Genomic DNA, 16,030 nt, shown 5'->3' with positions numbered 1-16,030 from the left:
TAACTTTATTATCCATGTAAATGCTATTCGGAGCTGAACGTGTAGTCAATGAGGAGTATTTTTTAATTTCTTGAGTATTTTTTTCTGGAGTCATCTTTTTCCAATTTAGTTTCATTTCTATGCACTCATCACTGTGGAGACCGATTCCTTTGGGTCACGTTCCCATTGTACTATTTAATTGCTATGTATCCTTGGGCAAGTTACCTAACGTCTCTGTGCCATAGTTTTCCCTTCTGTAGAACATGGATAATAGTGATACACAGTGCAATGGTGTCAGTGTCCTCCAGACAAAACACCACAAAGCACGGTGTGGTCAAACAAAGTTGGGTTCATTCACTCACTGCAAGGAGGCTAAAGACACACAATGGGGAACCCTGGGGGCTTTAGTAGGAGGGTATTAACAAAGGGCTGTTGTTACATGACTTTAGAGAAGACTCAAGGAAACAGGTTCACTCTGCATTTGGTGCTGTCAGAGAGGGAATGATTCTGTGATCTGCCTTCTCAATGTATTGTATCTAGAGGAAGGGCTAACAAGAAGAGGCTAATGCTGTAATAGGTAAAGAAAGAACAGTCATTCATTTTAGCATGGAAAGGAGAACATTTTGAATTTTTGTGTTTGGGATAGTAACTCTGTTTCTGTCCATGTTTAGGCAGTAGTATTAAGTGGTGTTATTTCATCCTAGTCACAGAGTGGCCTTCTTGAGTGCTGGTGTTCTCCAAGATTGTTTTTGCTCAAGGAGAGAACACCATGACCCAGCCAGGAATGCCAGACTAGCTCCTAACAGCACCTATGCCTAGATGTTAGTGTCAGACTTGTTCCCAGCACCTAGAGCTACTTTTCTATGTCTCAGTTGTAGGGATTAAAGAAGCTATCATTTATATAAAATATATATTAACAAAATGGTTGCCTTAAAATGTTTGTTATAAGACACTCAAATCACAGGCAAAAAAAAAAAAAAAAAAAAAAGGTAGGAAGGTGGACAGCAAAATTTAAAAAAAAACTTTGATTACCAAAGGACACTCAACAGAGTGAAAAGGCAACCTGCAGAATGGGAGCAAATATTTGCAAATCGTATTTCTACTATGTGATTGATATCCAGAGTATATAACGAACTCCAATTCAACAACAAAGAGCAAGCCACCTTTTAAAAAGTAGGCAAAAGATTGGAGTAGATATTTCTCCAAAGATGACAAGCAAATGGCCAATAAGTACATGAAAAGATGCTCAAGATTACTAATCATTAGAAAAATGCAATCAATGGTATATCCCCTTATGCTCATTAGAATAGCTATTCTAATAAAAAAGGAAAACAGAAAATGAGCATTAGCAAGGATGTAGAGAAATTGTAACCCATGTGTATTGCTGGAGAAATGTAAAACGGCACCATGGGAAGCAGTATGGCAAGTCCTCAAAAAATTAAACATAGAATTACCGTATGATTCAGTGATTCTACTTCTGGGTATATACCCAAGAGAAATCAAAGCAGGTCCTGGAACAGTTATCGGTATGCCCATGTTCATAGCAGGATTATTCACAACAGCCAAAAGGTAGAAACAACCCAAGTGTCCATTGACCGATGAATGAATAAACAAAACGTGGTATAGACATACAAAGGAATACTGTTCAGCTTAAAAAGGTAGGAGATTCTGACATATGTTACAGCATGGATGAATCGTAAAGACACTGTACTAAGTGAAATAAGTCACAAGAGGACACATATTGTATGGTCCCTCTTCCAGGAGGTACCTAGAGTAGTCGGATTCATTCACTGTATTATTCAAAATAATACAGTGGTGGTAGGGGGATTGCCAGGTAAGGGGAGGGACAGAGTTAGTGTTTAATGAGCACAGAGTTTCTGGTGGGGAAGATTAAGATGTTTGGGATGGATGGTGGAGATGGTTACCCAACAATGTGAATGCACTTAATGCCACAGAACCGTATGCTTAATAATAGTAAAAATGGGAAATTTCCTGTTATATATGTCATTGCAATAAGCTAATGCTAAGTTAAAAAGTAAATAATATCAAACTTCACCTTTGTTCCAACTAAGTTTCCTTTCAAGTTACTTAATGCAAAAGAATGCTATTTAATATTCTTAAAAAGTCAACGTTTTATTACTTGTATTATCTGTTTTAGAGGTTTAAAAAAATGGAAGACCTATTACATTATTCAAGATCATAATGTTAGAAATTGGTTGAGGCTGAGCTATAATTTGAATCCAAGTTGTAGGGACATTAGAGTCCAACTCTTAAGAATATGGTTATTCTTTATTATTTTGGGGAGAGATCAAGAGATTTACAGAGGCTAGGACTGTAACTTCTGTTGAAACTGCCTATTGGTAAAAGAAATCTTTTCATTCAACAGAGAATCGAGAGATCTCTAATAAGGGATTGGGGTCGCATTTTAAAGTGGCTATTCAACAGTCTGAAGGAAGCTGTTTAGGATTAAATGCACTCTTTAAGGGAATTCAGGAGAAGCTGACGTTCTGGGTAAAAATTGTTAGGGCAGGAAACTGTTAAGATGTGGCATATAGCTCCTATTCTCTGGGCTTGGCCCAGGACATCTTTTTGTATGTACCAAGGAGCAGGGACAGAGATGGAGAGGTAGAATGTACACAATGCTTATCGACCTTGGGAATTTTGTCAATAGCAAGATTATTTGCTGAAGAGGAGCAGTTCTCTGCCATATGTCACTTCTCTGCTGCGCATCTCCAAAGGAATTACCTGTCCATCTTGCCTGTGTGCTCATTTGCACCATGGTGCAGATGAGCAGTCCCAGCCCTAGTGGTTGGAAATTGCTGGACTTTCAATCAAAAAGTGTGTCTGTGTTGCAAGAAGGCACACATGGGCGGGGGTGGGGGGAGGTCTGATCTCTGTGTGCTATGCTCCTGGGTCAGTTACCAGTGTCAGGAGAGTCCTGAGAACCATCAATTCCCAATCCTCAGGGTGGGAGACAGAGTTTCAGAGGCCAGGGTGAGCCTCGAGGAGCCTGGGTCCATGCTGGAGGCACTATGCTTTTTCCACTTGCCGCTGGGAGTGCTTTCAACATTTTCAGCCAAGTGTTACAGGACCCTAGATCATGTTTCTCAATTTCTGCAGGAAAACTGCAAGGAGCTGTTCTGCATGACCCTATAGGTCTGTTTTGTCACTGGTCTAGAGGGTGGAGTGAAATCCGCACTGTCCGGGAAGGGGGATTTGGGGGGCCTGTAGCTGGAACATCCAGGACAAGCATGACACAAGGAATGTACAAACAGAATGGTAGAGCAAGAATGGACCTTTGGGACCAAAGGCCAACCTTGAAAGGGAGAGAAGCAGAAGCACAGGACAACTGAATGATTTGCCAAAGATCAAGTTGTGAGTTAGGGACCGAACAGAGAAGACCCAAGCTCCCCAACTTCCACTTTGGAGCCTCACTGTCACGTTCATGCTCCCTGAACTTGAGACTAGAGGAATCTCTTGAAGGGAGCCATAAAAGCATAGTTCCTGAACCCTCTGGAATTAATAAGCCAAAGTCTAGGAGAATAGTGTGGGGATATGGGTGCTTTTCAAGCAGAGAAGAGTATTTTGTGATGCTGTACGTTTTTTCAACTTTTAAAAAACTATAACCCCTGCCCCTTAAGATAATGTTTTCAGTGCATTCTGTGTATCTCAGTAAGCTACACAAAAATTTTAGAGGGTAACATTTAAGAGAGTCCCGAGGGGAAAAGTCTCTGAAATTAGGAAGTTTGGATTTGAAACACAGGTCCTTCACTTCCCAGCTTTGTGATTTGGGCAAGTTACTTAATTTCTCTGTGCTACAGTTGTTTCATCCATAAAATGGGTACATTAGGAAGACCTTACTGCATATTGGGATGTGGTAGGGAACAAATACAAGCAAATGAAGGAAGGAATAAAGTGCTTAGCATACGAGCTAACATGAAAGGAAGAAAAGGATCTCAGGCAGAGAGCCAAACCCTGTGTGGCTGCACATTTGGAGCAGGGGCAGGGGCTGTCTCTGTGACCTCCACAGCCTTGAGATGGCTTTCTGGACTTGTCCACACTGCCCAGGAGGCTGGGAACTCCTCTGGAGGAGAAGCAGCCAGGGCCAACCTCTGCCTGGGCACCAGGAAGGGTTTATAGGGAGCCCTGAACATCTGGTTCAGATATCCAGGTTGACCCCCGGGAAGATTTTTGAACCAAGTGGCTCATGCGCAAAACAAACTCAATGTGATAAAGGGAAGGATGCTGGGAGTTGATGTCCTAACCACAAAATCATGAGTGAAGAAGGAAGCCTCTCCCAGACAGGGGCAGCCTCTCCAGTCAGGAGTCCCACCCCGGACTCCTCCAGGTTCTTTGTGCTGGCCTTGCTACTACTTCTAGTGATATACCGAAGCAGGGTTTTTCGAAAACTTCTCATATACAGAGGAACTGTAAAGTTCTAAAGTACCTAAAAACAGATAGAACATGACACAAAATAGCTATATGGAATATATTTTGTAAAATGTATTTCCCCATGCTGGGACATTCTGATCTGCTGTGCCTCCTTAAATTATCCATTCCCCCCACCCCATCATACACGATGAAAAGCAGTAAATTGATAAAACGAAGGAGTCACTAAAGATATCGGCTAACTAATTTATTTAATGAATATTGAGCATCTACTATGAACGGGAGATCAGAAACCCTGCAGTGAAGGTTTCTGAGCAATGGAATGAAGCCAAGAAGAGAGAGCAAAGCCTGTAGAGAACAGAGGACAAAGTTTACATGCAGTTACATCAGGCGAGGTAGCACCTCGCCAAGTACAGACTTTTAAAAAATGAGTCCATATTATCAGCACAGTACGATCATCAGTGTGCATAGTAACTGCTGTGAGCTTTTCAGAAAACCCAGAACTAAATTAAATTACAGTGAGCCTAGCTGCTTAAGAAGGAAAGAGAATTTATAATGTGTTAGAGGAAAAAAAACTTGCCCAAACCCAAAATATATAAGAAGTTTCATTGACTTAAAAAAATTCTGGGGGCCCTGTACTTGCTCATCCCAAATCCAGCCCCACGGATGGTGGGTTGGGGCCCAGATGTGTGAAGGCTGTCCTAGAATGGTGGGCTTTAGTATTCATCAGAGGATCAAAGTTTTTCCATTTCTATAGCTGTCAAGTCAAATTTGTAACCTAGAACATATGTTTTTAGAGTTCTGACTACAACCTCAAAGTCAGTTAACTCCCATAAAAATTCAGTTCTGAGCAATGATATTTAAGTCCCATTGCCAATGGGAATGCAGTGTATGTGGCCCTTTAGTAAAACTAAGGTTGATCCATGGATCAAGTCAAGTTTTATCCCTAGTTGGGCAATGTTTGGGTATTTGTAGAATTGCCTTTTAACTCAAAGTGTTTTCTATTTCTTATGTGGAGGGCGTTTACAAGAAATTTTGACAGGAAATTCTTTAGCGTGTACATTATGGCAGGTTACTGAGATTTCAGGCATTGGGGATGACACATTATCTCTTTTAAGACAAATTTCTTTCTGGACTCCTTATGAGGATTCATAGAGTTTTCCTGAAAGCAGTTGATATGTGTTTTGTTTTGTTTTCTCATGGATGTTATGCATCTTATCTTATCTGTGTTTCCCTTTTCACTTTGGTTCCTAGGAAGCTCAGAATCAAGTTTTCTGTCTATCTTAAATAATGGAACAGTATTTTACATATGAGGCTACATGTCTGTTTCCAGCCCTGCTGTGTTTTTTCCCTTCACCCTTACTGTGACATCTAGTTATAGTTTTCCATTTAGAGTCACACATTATGGGGGAGACGTAAGGAAAGGAATGAACAATGAACGGATGGCTGCTTGAAGAAACGAATGCAAAAAGGAAGCTTCTGCTTTATGACACTAAATAAATAAGACAATCATTAAGTTAGGTAAGCAACTGAATTCTTGGACCACTCAAGGAAACCTGAAGCTTGCTTATTTTGATGTACTATTTTCATTAGTAATTAAGACATTGCCTAAAAAAGGTGAGGGGGGGCACTCAGGCACCTTTAATGCACTCAGTGACAGAGACTTTCCAACTGGGACAACTCCTTTGGCACATAGGACCCTCTGAAAGGGTCCTGGCAGAAGCACCTCGATTACATCTCTTCTCTGTAGTCTGATGTTACTAATGAGAGTTCCAAACCCTTTCCTTAGACTTCAAAAACAAAAAACTCAACCATTTATGAGAGGGGAGGTGAGCCAATGTTTTAAGATTCTAATGTGGTGCACGTGTATTTTCTGCCTTGTAGGCTGACAGCAAACTGCAAACCCTATCCTGATTTGGAAGGGTGTCATTCCTCCATCTGCCGGAGCCTCCATTATGCCGCTGCTGGGATCCAGATTTTTTAATTTTTTTCCAGATGAGTTATTTCATAGGATTTGAAATTGTGCTTCCCTATACAAGCAGCCCTCCCTGGCAGAAGGTCAGAACACGGAGAGCTCAGCTATCTGGAAGAAAATGCTTGAAGGGAAAGGAAAGCGCCCCTCTTCAAAGCAACTCGCTGGCTCTTCCTGGATACCTGCTCAATTGGCATAGATTGGATGTTAGAGCAATTTGGCTCCAGAGGCATCCAGGTTTTTGTATCGTCCACTAAAGAATGTGCTACAGTCAAGGAAAATAATGACAGTCAAGTCATAAAGGTGAAGTTTTGTTGTTGCTTTGAGGATGTTTTCATGTTGTCAGAAACATTTTAGTTGTGTAGTTTATGTCGGGTTTGTCTCTTTAGAATAGAGGCACTTTGGGCAGGAAATGTGCGCAGTGGCTCTCCTTAGTGATGGGCCTCACTGATGTCAAGTATTAACAGCAACAACAAGAGGACAGCTGCAAATAAATTTTTTACTGTCATGTATGAGCTGGACATGCTGGAAGAGATTTTATTTCACCTAAGAAAGAGACAAAGGTCAAACTGCTACCAGATCTTCAGAACACAAGGTCCCTGACAAGAGACCAGCTTAAAAAAATTCTGTGCGATTAACCAGCTAAACAGAACACAGCCACGCACATGGTCGTCTCGTTTGTGCCAAGGCACCTACGGGAAAATCCAGCCCCTTTCATCACATTCAATTCAGAACACCCAGCACCACTCTGTACTTTGCATCTTCTGTGTCAAACTCTATTTTCAATCCTTTATGTCAAATTTAAATTCATGGCAACTGCATTTTGATCTTGTTAGAATCTCCAATTCATCCTGGACCCCAAATCCATTCCACAAATCCATTCCACAAGACAAAGACATACACACACACACACACACACACACCCCTAAGAGCACACATTTTTGCACTCGATTTGCACTTACTTAGCTAACAGTCAAGAGTTTTGAATGACTGCCTGGTGGCCAGAGCTTCAACAAGTTTTCAGATAAGCACCTGCTGAAAACAAGAGTATTGCGCAATTGGGTCATCACCCCTCAGGTGAAGAAATCATACCCACACAGCTCTTGTTTGGGATGAAAATGGACCCTCAAATATTCTGCAGCATTTCCCCCTGTTACTGAAGCTTGCATTGCTATCAATCTTAAATGAGCTGAACAAATTGATGTGAGTGATGAAAAACGGCCAAGTTTGACTCTGAATGCACAGATCTGTTCTTCCCCCAAAATAAGGTCTTGATTAGGCAGAAAGCCAACAAAAGCACCCTATCAATAACTTATAATCTGATATGATATCAAAAAGAAAAGAAATCTCTCAGTGCTATCACTGAAAAAACATTCCGGGTGGCCCTAAGATACAAACTGACCTCTCTTCTGGAAATCATCTTTGCCTGGCTATCCATATATGCATAAAAGGATATAGTTTTTAAAAGCTCATTTTCTCCCTAATAATTGTCTGTTCTTAAAAAGCTATCAGCAGGTGCACCTCATTTCAAAAGCCTCTTGTCCTTCATAATACAATATTCATCACGATTACATAGTATGAAATAAAAAGCAGCAAAACATAAGCGAGGATAGTTCAATTAAATGCAACATAATCTCTGCAGCAAAAAAAAAAAAAAAAAAAGAAAAAGGAAAGAAAGAAAGAAAAAAAAATGGCTCTGTAGCTAAAATCAGGTTCCAATGAAAGAAAAAAGGGAATGTATTTCCACATATTTTTAATTATATAGAATTTCCTCAAACATGATTTTTCATAATATATTCCATTAAGTTAACATCACATTTGAAGAAAGAGCATTTTCCGATTTCATTTTAAGCCTGATTTTGAGCAATTACAGTGTCATTGTTCCGCGGTAGAAAGGTTGAATTCATTTACTGTGTGGTTATGCTAGTTATGATTGATGTCTCTTCTCCAAATGATAAACCAATCACCCCAATGATGTAATGTCATTTTAAGAGTGCCATAATCACATTTCTCTCAAACTAGAAGCTCTGATGAGTTCTAATAAAGATTTATGGTAGATTAAAGGCCTTCATAATATCAACAATGGATTGCTCATTTGATGAGAGATTTGATTAGGTAATTTTTTTGAAAAAGAATACGAGTTTACTAAATATATCAGGCCTGGCTTTGAAGAAGGGCATGGGCCATGATAAGTAGCAGTCCATCATTCCATCTTCAGAACGCATCATCTTCAGTGTGCTTGGGAGGTCCTCTCTAATTGTAGGGGTTGAGGCCAGTGGTAGCATATTCTCATGGGTGAAGCCAAAACCCAAACTTATCAAGGTACACTCTTGGCGTGGGAAGCTCTATTCTGCCTTTGATGGGATATATTAATGATCACCACGACTGGCCAGTTCAGAAGATAACTCCAAAGCCATTGGTTCAAGAGCAATTAATTTCGGCAATTGTCTCTCCTTGGGACACGGGTCATTAACCCTTGGTGTGGCCCGCTCCTGTGTTCATGTATTTTGTGAACCTTTCACCAATAAGGCAAATCAAAATAAGGCATGATTATTGCTGAGCTTGGGGTAATTCTACCCAAGATCTAGAGACTGGGAGCTGAGGCAGGAGCCACAAAATCCTCAAAGGTGAGCAGAACCTTGTGACCAGTCCCTTTGCTCAGGGCGAGGGAAAACCACAATGAGAACTCGGGTTTCAGAGGTAGGATTTATTGTGGTACCATGCGATCAGGCTGTTAAATTCAAGTGGAGTGGCACATGCAGAGGGTTAGAGGAGAGGTCACCATCCCCCCCACCCCCCGGAACACTTCAGACTTGGCAAGGCATTCAGTATTCATGTCAAGCGAATGCATTTTAATCACAAAATCATCTAAACAAGCAAGTTAAAAAAAAGTCAGAAGCCAACCATCAAAAACCAAGAGATCTGAAATGCACACAAATTGGGCACGTGAGGGTGTCCAGGGTCATTCGGCTATGACCAGAATTGTAGTAATACAAAATTCAATATTCCATTGTCTCTCTGCACTTCACCTTTGAGACCTGCAAGCTCTCGTGTGCAGCAGTGGGCAAATTCCTCCCACGGAAGGAGGCCCAAGCCCTCGTACGATAAGCAAAACCTCGCCAGTAACTGTGACCTTCAATAAATGTATCCTGGAGCCGTAATGCCACAAAGCGACAGGCGCGTTTCACCTGATGCTCCCCACACCACCTTCTCCCCAGCCCTCCATTCAGGGCTGTCATTTCGCCAGAGACTCGAGAATGTCACACAGACAACAGCGCGCATTCAGACGCCACAGTTTCCTTACCACTGCTGGAGGCTTGCTGGGGCCCTGAGCATGCTCTGAGCAGGTATGAATTGGGGGAGAACTCCTCATCAGGGTTGGTGTCCATGATTTGATGGGAAGTGTTGCTGTCTAGCAATGGCATCTGGCAGCTAACTGGTGGAGGATTATGAGAGCTAGGCAGCTGAGCAGATGGGAGGAGGCTAGACGAGGATGGAGGTGGAATGGGACGACCTGGGAAAGAGGACAGAGGGGTCAAAGGTCAGCAATGAGTGTCATGAGAGCATCCAGAGAAAGTTACATTGAAACCACCTCACCATATAAATATCCAAACAAAGAAAAAAAAGAAAGAAAGAAATGCTCCAGATGAATGTTTTTTCAAGCGGTTGGATGTTTCTCCAAATGTCCAAATTCATCCTGCAGGTAGCTGTGTGTCTCACAAAAGGGGCATGCATGGAAATATCCATCTAGACAGCTGCAGTGCAACCTGTCAGGAAAACATCCATTTCCTTCTGTCTTCCCTACCACAGTCCTACTAGGATCCCACATTGTCTCTCACTGGACCATCTCGCTGATCTCTCTGCTTCCCGTCATGCCAGACACCCACCTACTCCCCATCCCTTCTCCACAGCAGCCAGAATAATATTTTCAAGACAGAAGTCAGGTCTCATCGCTCTCCTGCTTGGCACCCTCCCACGGTTTCCCGCTACATGTGGAAGGAAACTGAAACGTCTTATGATGACTCCTTATGACCATGTCCTGAGTCCTCTGACACCAACTGCCTCCCCTTTCTTCCCCAACAGTGGCCTTACCACTCTCCACTCAGCCCCGTGTTCCCCAGCCAATGTGGCTGTCTTTCCCTCTCTTGCTTCAGCATGAAACACCCTTCTGTCTTCTGAGTCTTTCTGCTTCCCATTTCCTCTGTGGAATATTCTCCGCACCCACTGCCTCGCTGATACTCACAAGCCTGCCCCTTCTCTTGAAACTTTTCCTGTTTGCCTTTTTCCAAGTTTCTCGCCCATGCATTCCACCCTTTTAGTCTTTTTATAGTCCTTACTACAATCTGAAGGTGGACACCTGTCTACATGACTCCCTGCCCCCCGTGCCCCCAATTTTCCTGAGGAATAGCACCTGTTGAATGAATGAGCAAATGAACAAGATAGACTCTAACCAAATTAATTCATTTAGGGTAGAAGTAGAAAGGGCTACATATGTGCATCCTAAAGGATTGGCCAATCCCCCCATTCTCCTGACCACCATTTTGTTTTCATTTTTGTCCTGTTTTGCAGATCATGGGGGAATTCCTACAAAGCACAGCTGCTCTGTACCATGAGGAGGAACAGCCAGCCCGGCAGGTGGTGGGCAGTAACTTGGAGCTGCCCTTGATTCAAAAAGTTCTTCTTCTACACAGAAGGCTGCTGCAACCTCTCTTTCACACGGCGGGGAGCTCCTGGCAGCCACGTTGCTGAGTGAAGATAATTGCTGTGTGTACTTTCACCTGATTCATCCTTATGTGCTGGGGTCCTTGCGATTGCTTGCCTGCTGGTGTGTTCATTTGGGAAGCTCAGAAAAATGAGCCAAGAGTAGCAGCCCACGGGATATGCCCAAAAAGCTGGAGGTGTGGAAAGAAGGGTAAGGTGTCGAGAAAGCAAACTCAAGAATCCGGTTAGAGTTTCAACTCCGGCAGGAAGTGTCAGAGTCAGAAGAAATGTGTTTTCCTGCTTTTCAATGTCCTATATATGCAAATACATTTTCAGGCATCAGATGGATGCTATTTCTTGTTGCACTTTTATACCTGTCTTTCCTGATCTATTCCTCGGTGCATTAAATGTTACGGATTGATCAATTTACTTCAGTAAAATGGGAGTGCCTCTTATGTATACTCTGCTGGACCTTGAGAAGACAAAAATGAGCAAGGCATCATTGATGCCCTCAGAGAACTCACAGTCAAGTGGGGGAGGCAGACAGGTTAAGTACATCATTTCAGTAGCAGGTAATAAAGAGGAGAGTGGCATGTGGACACACGGTGCTGTGGAGGCAGGAAGAAGGACACGTGGTCCAGCCTGGCCAGGCAGAGGCAAGGGTGGACAATGCAACAAAGATGCCTGGAGAAGTTGATGCCTGAGCAGTTTTTGAGAGAAAAGGAGAGGGACTTCTGGTAAGAGGAAACTCGCCAGACAATAGGACAGAGCCACCAACCGCTAGTCTGTTACTTTTTGGAGAGTGGGAGTTTTGGAAAGAGACAGGAAATAAGAGACTCCTACGGCTCAAGTGTTCGGGGCTCCTGTCCAGTAACACAACTGAAGCATCATCCCTAAAATAGATCAATGGATAAATGGAATTTGGCTTGAAACATTCAGCTTATATCTAACAGTTTGGGAGCCTTGTAAGGCACGATGTTTTTGCCAAACGCTCCAGCAAAAGTAGCCTGTACACGTCAGAGCTTCATCGGAATCCGGGCTCACACTTAATCCATATTTCTCCCATAACTCTCCCTCTATGAACTGTCATCACGGTTACTATTTTAACTGCTCTTGAATTTGGGCAATGACTATCTGTCACTTTATGTATAATATCTCTACAAGGTTAGAATTATTATAATCCCCATTTTGTAAATGAGGACACCGAGGCACGGAGCAGTAAAATCGCCTCATTAGCAAGTGACCTGGGCCAGGAGTCACGCTCAGGTTTGCGGGTTCCAAAATCCACCCTCTCACCAGTCCGTGCGGTGTTTGCCCTAACAGCATGGTGGGGGCCGGGGAAGAGGAAGACATACAAGGAGGGGGGGGCGGGCTGATTTACACATCATGTTTCCAGTTTCTCATCTCCCAGTCCCAAGGCACTCTCAAGATTTCAAGTAAGAAACATTTCTTTGAATAAATGGTTATTTATAGCAGCTGTCATCTGGCAGAGTTCAAAGCTTTTCTTGTAATTTTGTTATGAAGTTCAAAAGTGGCTCCTTCACAGCAACATTACCCTGTGCCTTCTTCAAGGCCCCGGAATGTAGCGGTGTCCTGACCAGGGTCCTGGGAAATCTGTGTTGATGTCCACTTAGCAGCAAGGCTCTGGTAGGAACAGATTCTAACTCACAATCAATAGGCTTTAATGTTTGTATTATGGAGACCTATCTGGAACTGCATGTCGAAGACCAAGAATGGCCAGAAGCCAGTTTTTAAATTCCTTTGAGTGACTGAGGTGGAACTGGAGTTCAAGTGCAATTTTCCAGGAGCCCGATATGATAGTTGCTGTGAAATCACTCTTTACATGAACTTTTTGAAATTTTGTTCAGCACGAATTCATTTCATAGAGTAGACAGAACTGCTTTTTAATTCATACAAATACAGACAATGGAAGAGCAGGCGTACCACAAGGAAAGCGCTGGGGTTACTTCAGTGTACTGAAATACACGTCGCAGGATTGTCTGATGGCTGTGATTCCCCTGGTCTCTTGAAATCTAAGCTTTGGGAGCTCCTTCAGCTCCTCGAGGGTCCTTACTGTTACTTGGGAATTTTCTCAGTCCCTAGATCTAGCCCCCAATCAAATTGTATGCGGCTCTCTGTTTGCTATGTCATTTGCTAATTTGGTTCACTTATGCTACATTTTTTCCCCCAACTATTCCAACTGACAGAGACCATCTGTACAGACACAAACAGGTTCCAGAGTACAGGGGAAAAAGTTGGAACTTATACAGGCTCACTTTATAGACCATGATTTCTTACTAAAACACCTGGTGTGGGATGGGCATGTAACCAGGGGCTCTGCACTTACCTGCTTCCTACTTTATGTACTACAGAGGCTCCCTGACCCCCAAACTATTTTTGAAGTTCCACTTAGAATGTGTTTAGAGTCTCCAGCAAATAAAGGGAAAGCCAGTTTTAATTAATCTGTTAAAAAAGCAAGAGGAAACATGCAAAGGCAGCAATATGTCATTCATTAAACTCATATGGTCTTGTGTATGTGTGGGTGTGTATGTGCGGGTCTTTTCCAAGATCCCCATGTAAATCAAAGTCTAACTAATTATCTGTGTGACTGGGTTCCCCCACAACCTTGGAAATGGAGACTAATTTAGATTTTACCAATTTATCTTTTTCCAAATGAGTAAGATTTGGGGATATTTCAGCTCATGAAATATTTCTGATTAAAAGACTTACAGCTGGACAAAGCAGTTCCCTAGTTAACTCTGATAGATGGGTAGTGGCTGTTTGGAAAACTATATAGAGAAGGATTCTGGGGTGCTCTGGGTTCAGTGGAAAATGCTGTGATCAGTTAGAAAAATCACAGACCAGGAGTGGGGGCAAGGCAGCAGAGGCCAAGATCTTACTTGCCAGCCTTGCTCCTGGCCTTCATTCGTCAACAATTTCAGCCATACCAAAAAACTTCCTTCTACACCATCCGTGGTTGAAGTCACTTTTGCTCTAATTCCCATTGTCTCAATTACAGCCCTATTTTTCTCCTTTATCTGATCTGGATCCAACTCTAGTTCTCTAAGAATGGGCCATAATCTCCCTCTCATCCCCAAAGCATTAAAGTTAGCTATGAAATTGCTGCTCTGCCCAAATCTTGGTAAGACATTCACTAATTTATGATAGGGAGCAGGCTCGCAGATCAATGCCCAAACTTAAACTTAAAACAACTGGTTCCTATTTCATTCAAAAGATTAATGGCAAGCAGATATTAAAATGTTCTGTGTAGACAATGCATAATTGATCTAGGTAGTGACAGGGTGTCAGGATTTTTGGTGGAGAAGAGAGATATGTTCAGGAGATGGTAAAAAGCAAACCAAACCCCAAAAACAAACCAACAAAAAACCCCAAACCCACCAAAACACCAAAACAAAGCAAACCTGCCCACCAACAACCTTGTACCAGGAATTATCAAATCCAAAATAATAATTTCAATGACCTTATTATTGCTTATAAATGAGATCTTGCTTTGTGTTCAAAACTGAACAAAAATTTTATGTATACTTTGCTCTTTTAGCACCCACAACTTTTTTTTTTCTGAACAAAGTATTATTACCATCCCCATTTACAGATGAAGAAATGAAGGTTGGTTGGGCTAACTTTCCTATCATTTCACCGGTAGCAAGCAGCAGAACTGGCTGGATTTGAATTCAGGAATTCTGACTCCAAAACTAAGCCTTGAATGGTTCATTCTATGATTTTCACACCAGAAAAGAATGATTGCACAAAATGATTGAGATGTAAAATCCAATCCCATGGGTCTCTTTCTGGAATGTACCACTGAGGTCATCTTAGGAGAATCAAGGTTCCTCCTAGAAATAGACATAGTGAAAACTCCTCTCAAATAAGTGATTTGTGAGGAAAGAAAGCAATTCTCAAACCAGAAACTGGAATTCCTCTGTGGCTTTGTAAGTTCAAGAATTTAATAAAAACAGCTTTTGTGGAGATGCTTGGGTAGTTCTATTGGTTAAATGGCCAACTCTTGATTTCAGCTCAGGGAGTGATTTTGAGGCTGTGGGTTCGAGCCCCGTGTCAAGTTTCACGCTGGCTGTAGAACTTGCTTAAGATTCTCTCTCTCCTTCTGCACCTCCCCACCTTACACTCTCCTTCTCTCTCTCTTTCTCTCTCTCAAAAATAAAAAATTTTAAAAAAAGCGTTTGTGTTAAAGTTGAGTATTGCAAAACAACAGTATTAACGTAGGCAAAACCATTGGTTAGTGAATTCAAACAATTGTCCTAATGATATTCCCCAATACTTTATTCAGATATCTGACTAGTCATTTTTCTCCCCAGATGCTTGGGGTTTGTGAGGCCCCTATTTTTGATGGGGTTAAAAAAACAAGGTGCCCTGAAATGGTGGGGGGGGGAGGGATGAGGTAGCTGGGTGATGGCCATTGGGGAGGGTCTGTGCTACAGTGAGTGCTGTGAATTGTGTAAGACTGATGAATCACAGACCTGCACTCCTGAAACAGAGAGTACATTATATGTTAATTAGAAAAAAAACAAGGTATCTATCTGTGTAAATAGAAATAATGCCAATATCTGAGATCTTACCTTCCTCTTGTTTGTAATCAAAGCATTTTTTTAGAAATATGGGCCGACTTGCTTTTGAGTTCAGTTGAGAACTTTCTTCAGGAAATGCATCAGATTTTTGAAGAGTTCTGCACATGGGTTTGTGAAGGGCTGTGCGGCAGAACATTCTTCAAGGTAGGATGGGCTTCAGGGGAGCACTGGGGTGTGGCAGCCAAGGTTACTGCCACAAAAGGAACAAGGTACCCTGAGAATTTAGCTGGATTCCCTGCCTCCAGCTGAAGGGACATGGATGAAGTCACTGTACATCTGTTCAGCTTCTATTTTGTACTAAGTATCTGGCTCAGGGATTTTATTTCTGCCCCTTCCATAACTCTCACAACACTGTCCAGAGACTCAGGAATGTGAATCACACACC

At 42.2% G+C, this 16,030-nt stretch overlaps 1 protein-coding gene across 1 annotated transcript in view; it reads right to left on the bottom strand.

Annotated features, from left to right (window-relative positions):
- TENM2 (teneurin transmembrane protein 2) overlaps positions 1-16,030 on the bottom strand; it is a 479,009-nt gene that overhangs the window by 366,273 nt on the left and 96,706 nt on the right. Inside the window, exons 2-3 of the mRNA XM_059416332.1 lie at positions 10,949-11,085; positions 9,645-9,854 (exon numbers count right to left, since the gene is read on the bottom strand). Of these exons, the coding sequence (XP_059272315.1) occupies positions 9,645-9,854; positions 10,949-11,085 (347 nt within the window). The remainder of the gene's footprint in view (positions 1-9,644; positions 9,855-10,948; positions 11,086-16,030) is intronic.

Source organism: Mustela nigripes, chromosome 12 (genome assembly GCF_022355385.1).
Source record: "Mustela nigripes isolate SB6536 chromosome 12, MUSNIG.SB6536, whole genome shotgun sequence".
NCBI classification, from domain to species: Eukaryota; Metazoa; Chordata; class Mammalia; order Carnivora; family Mustelidae; genus Mustela; species Mustela nigripes.
Note: the sequence above shows the minus strand (reverse complement) of the source record. Positions and strands in the feature narration are given on the sequence as shown.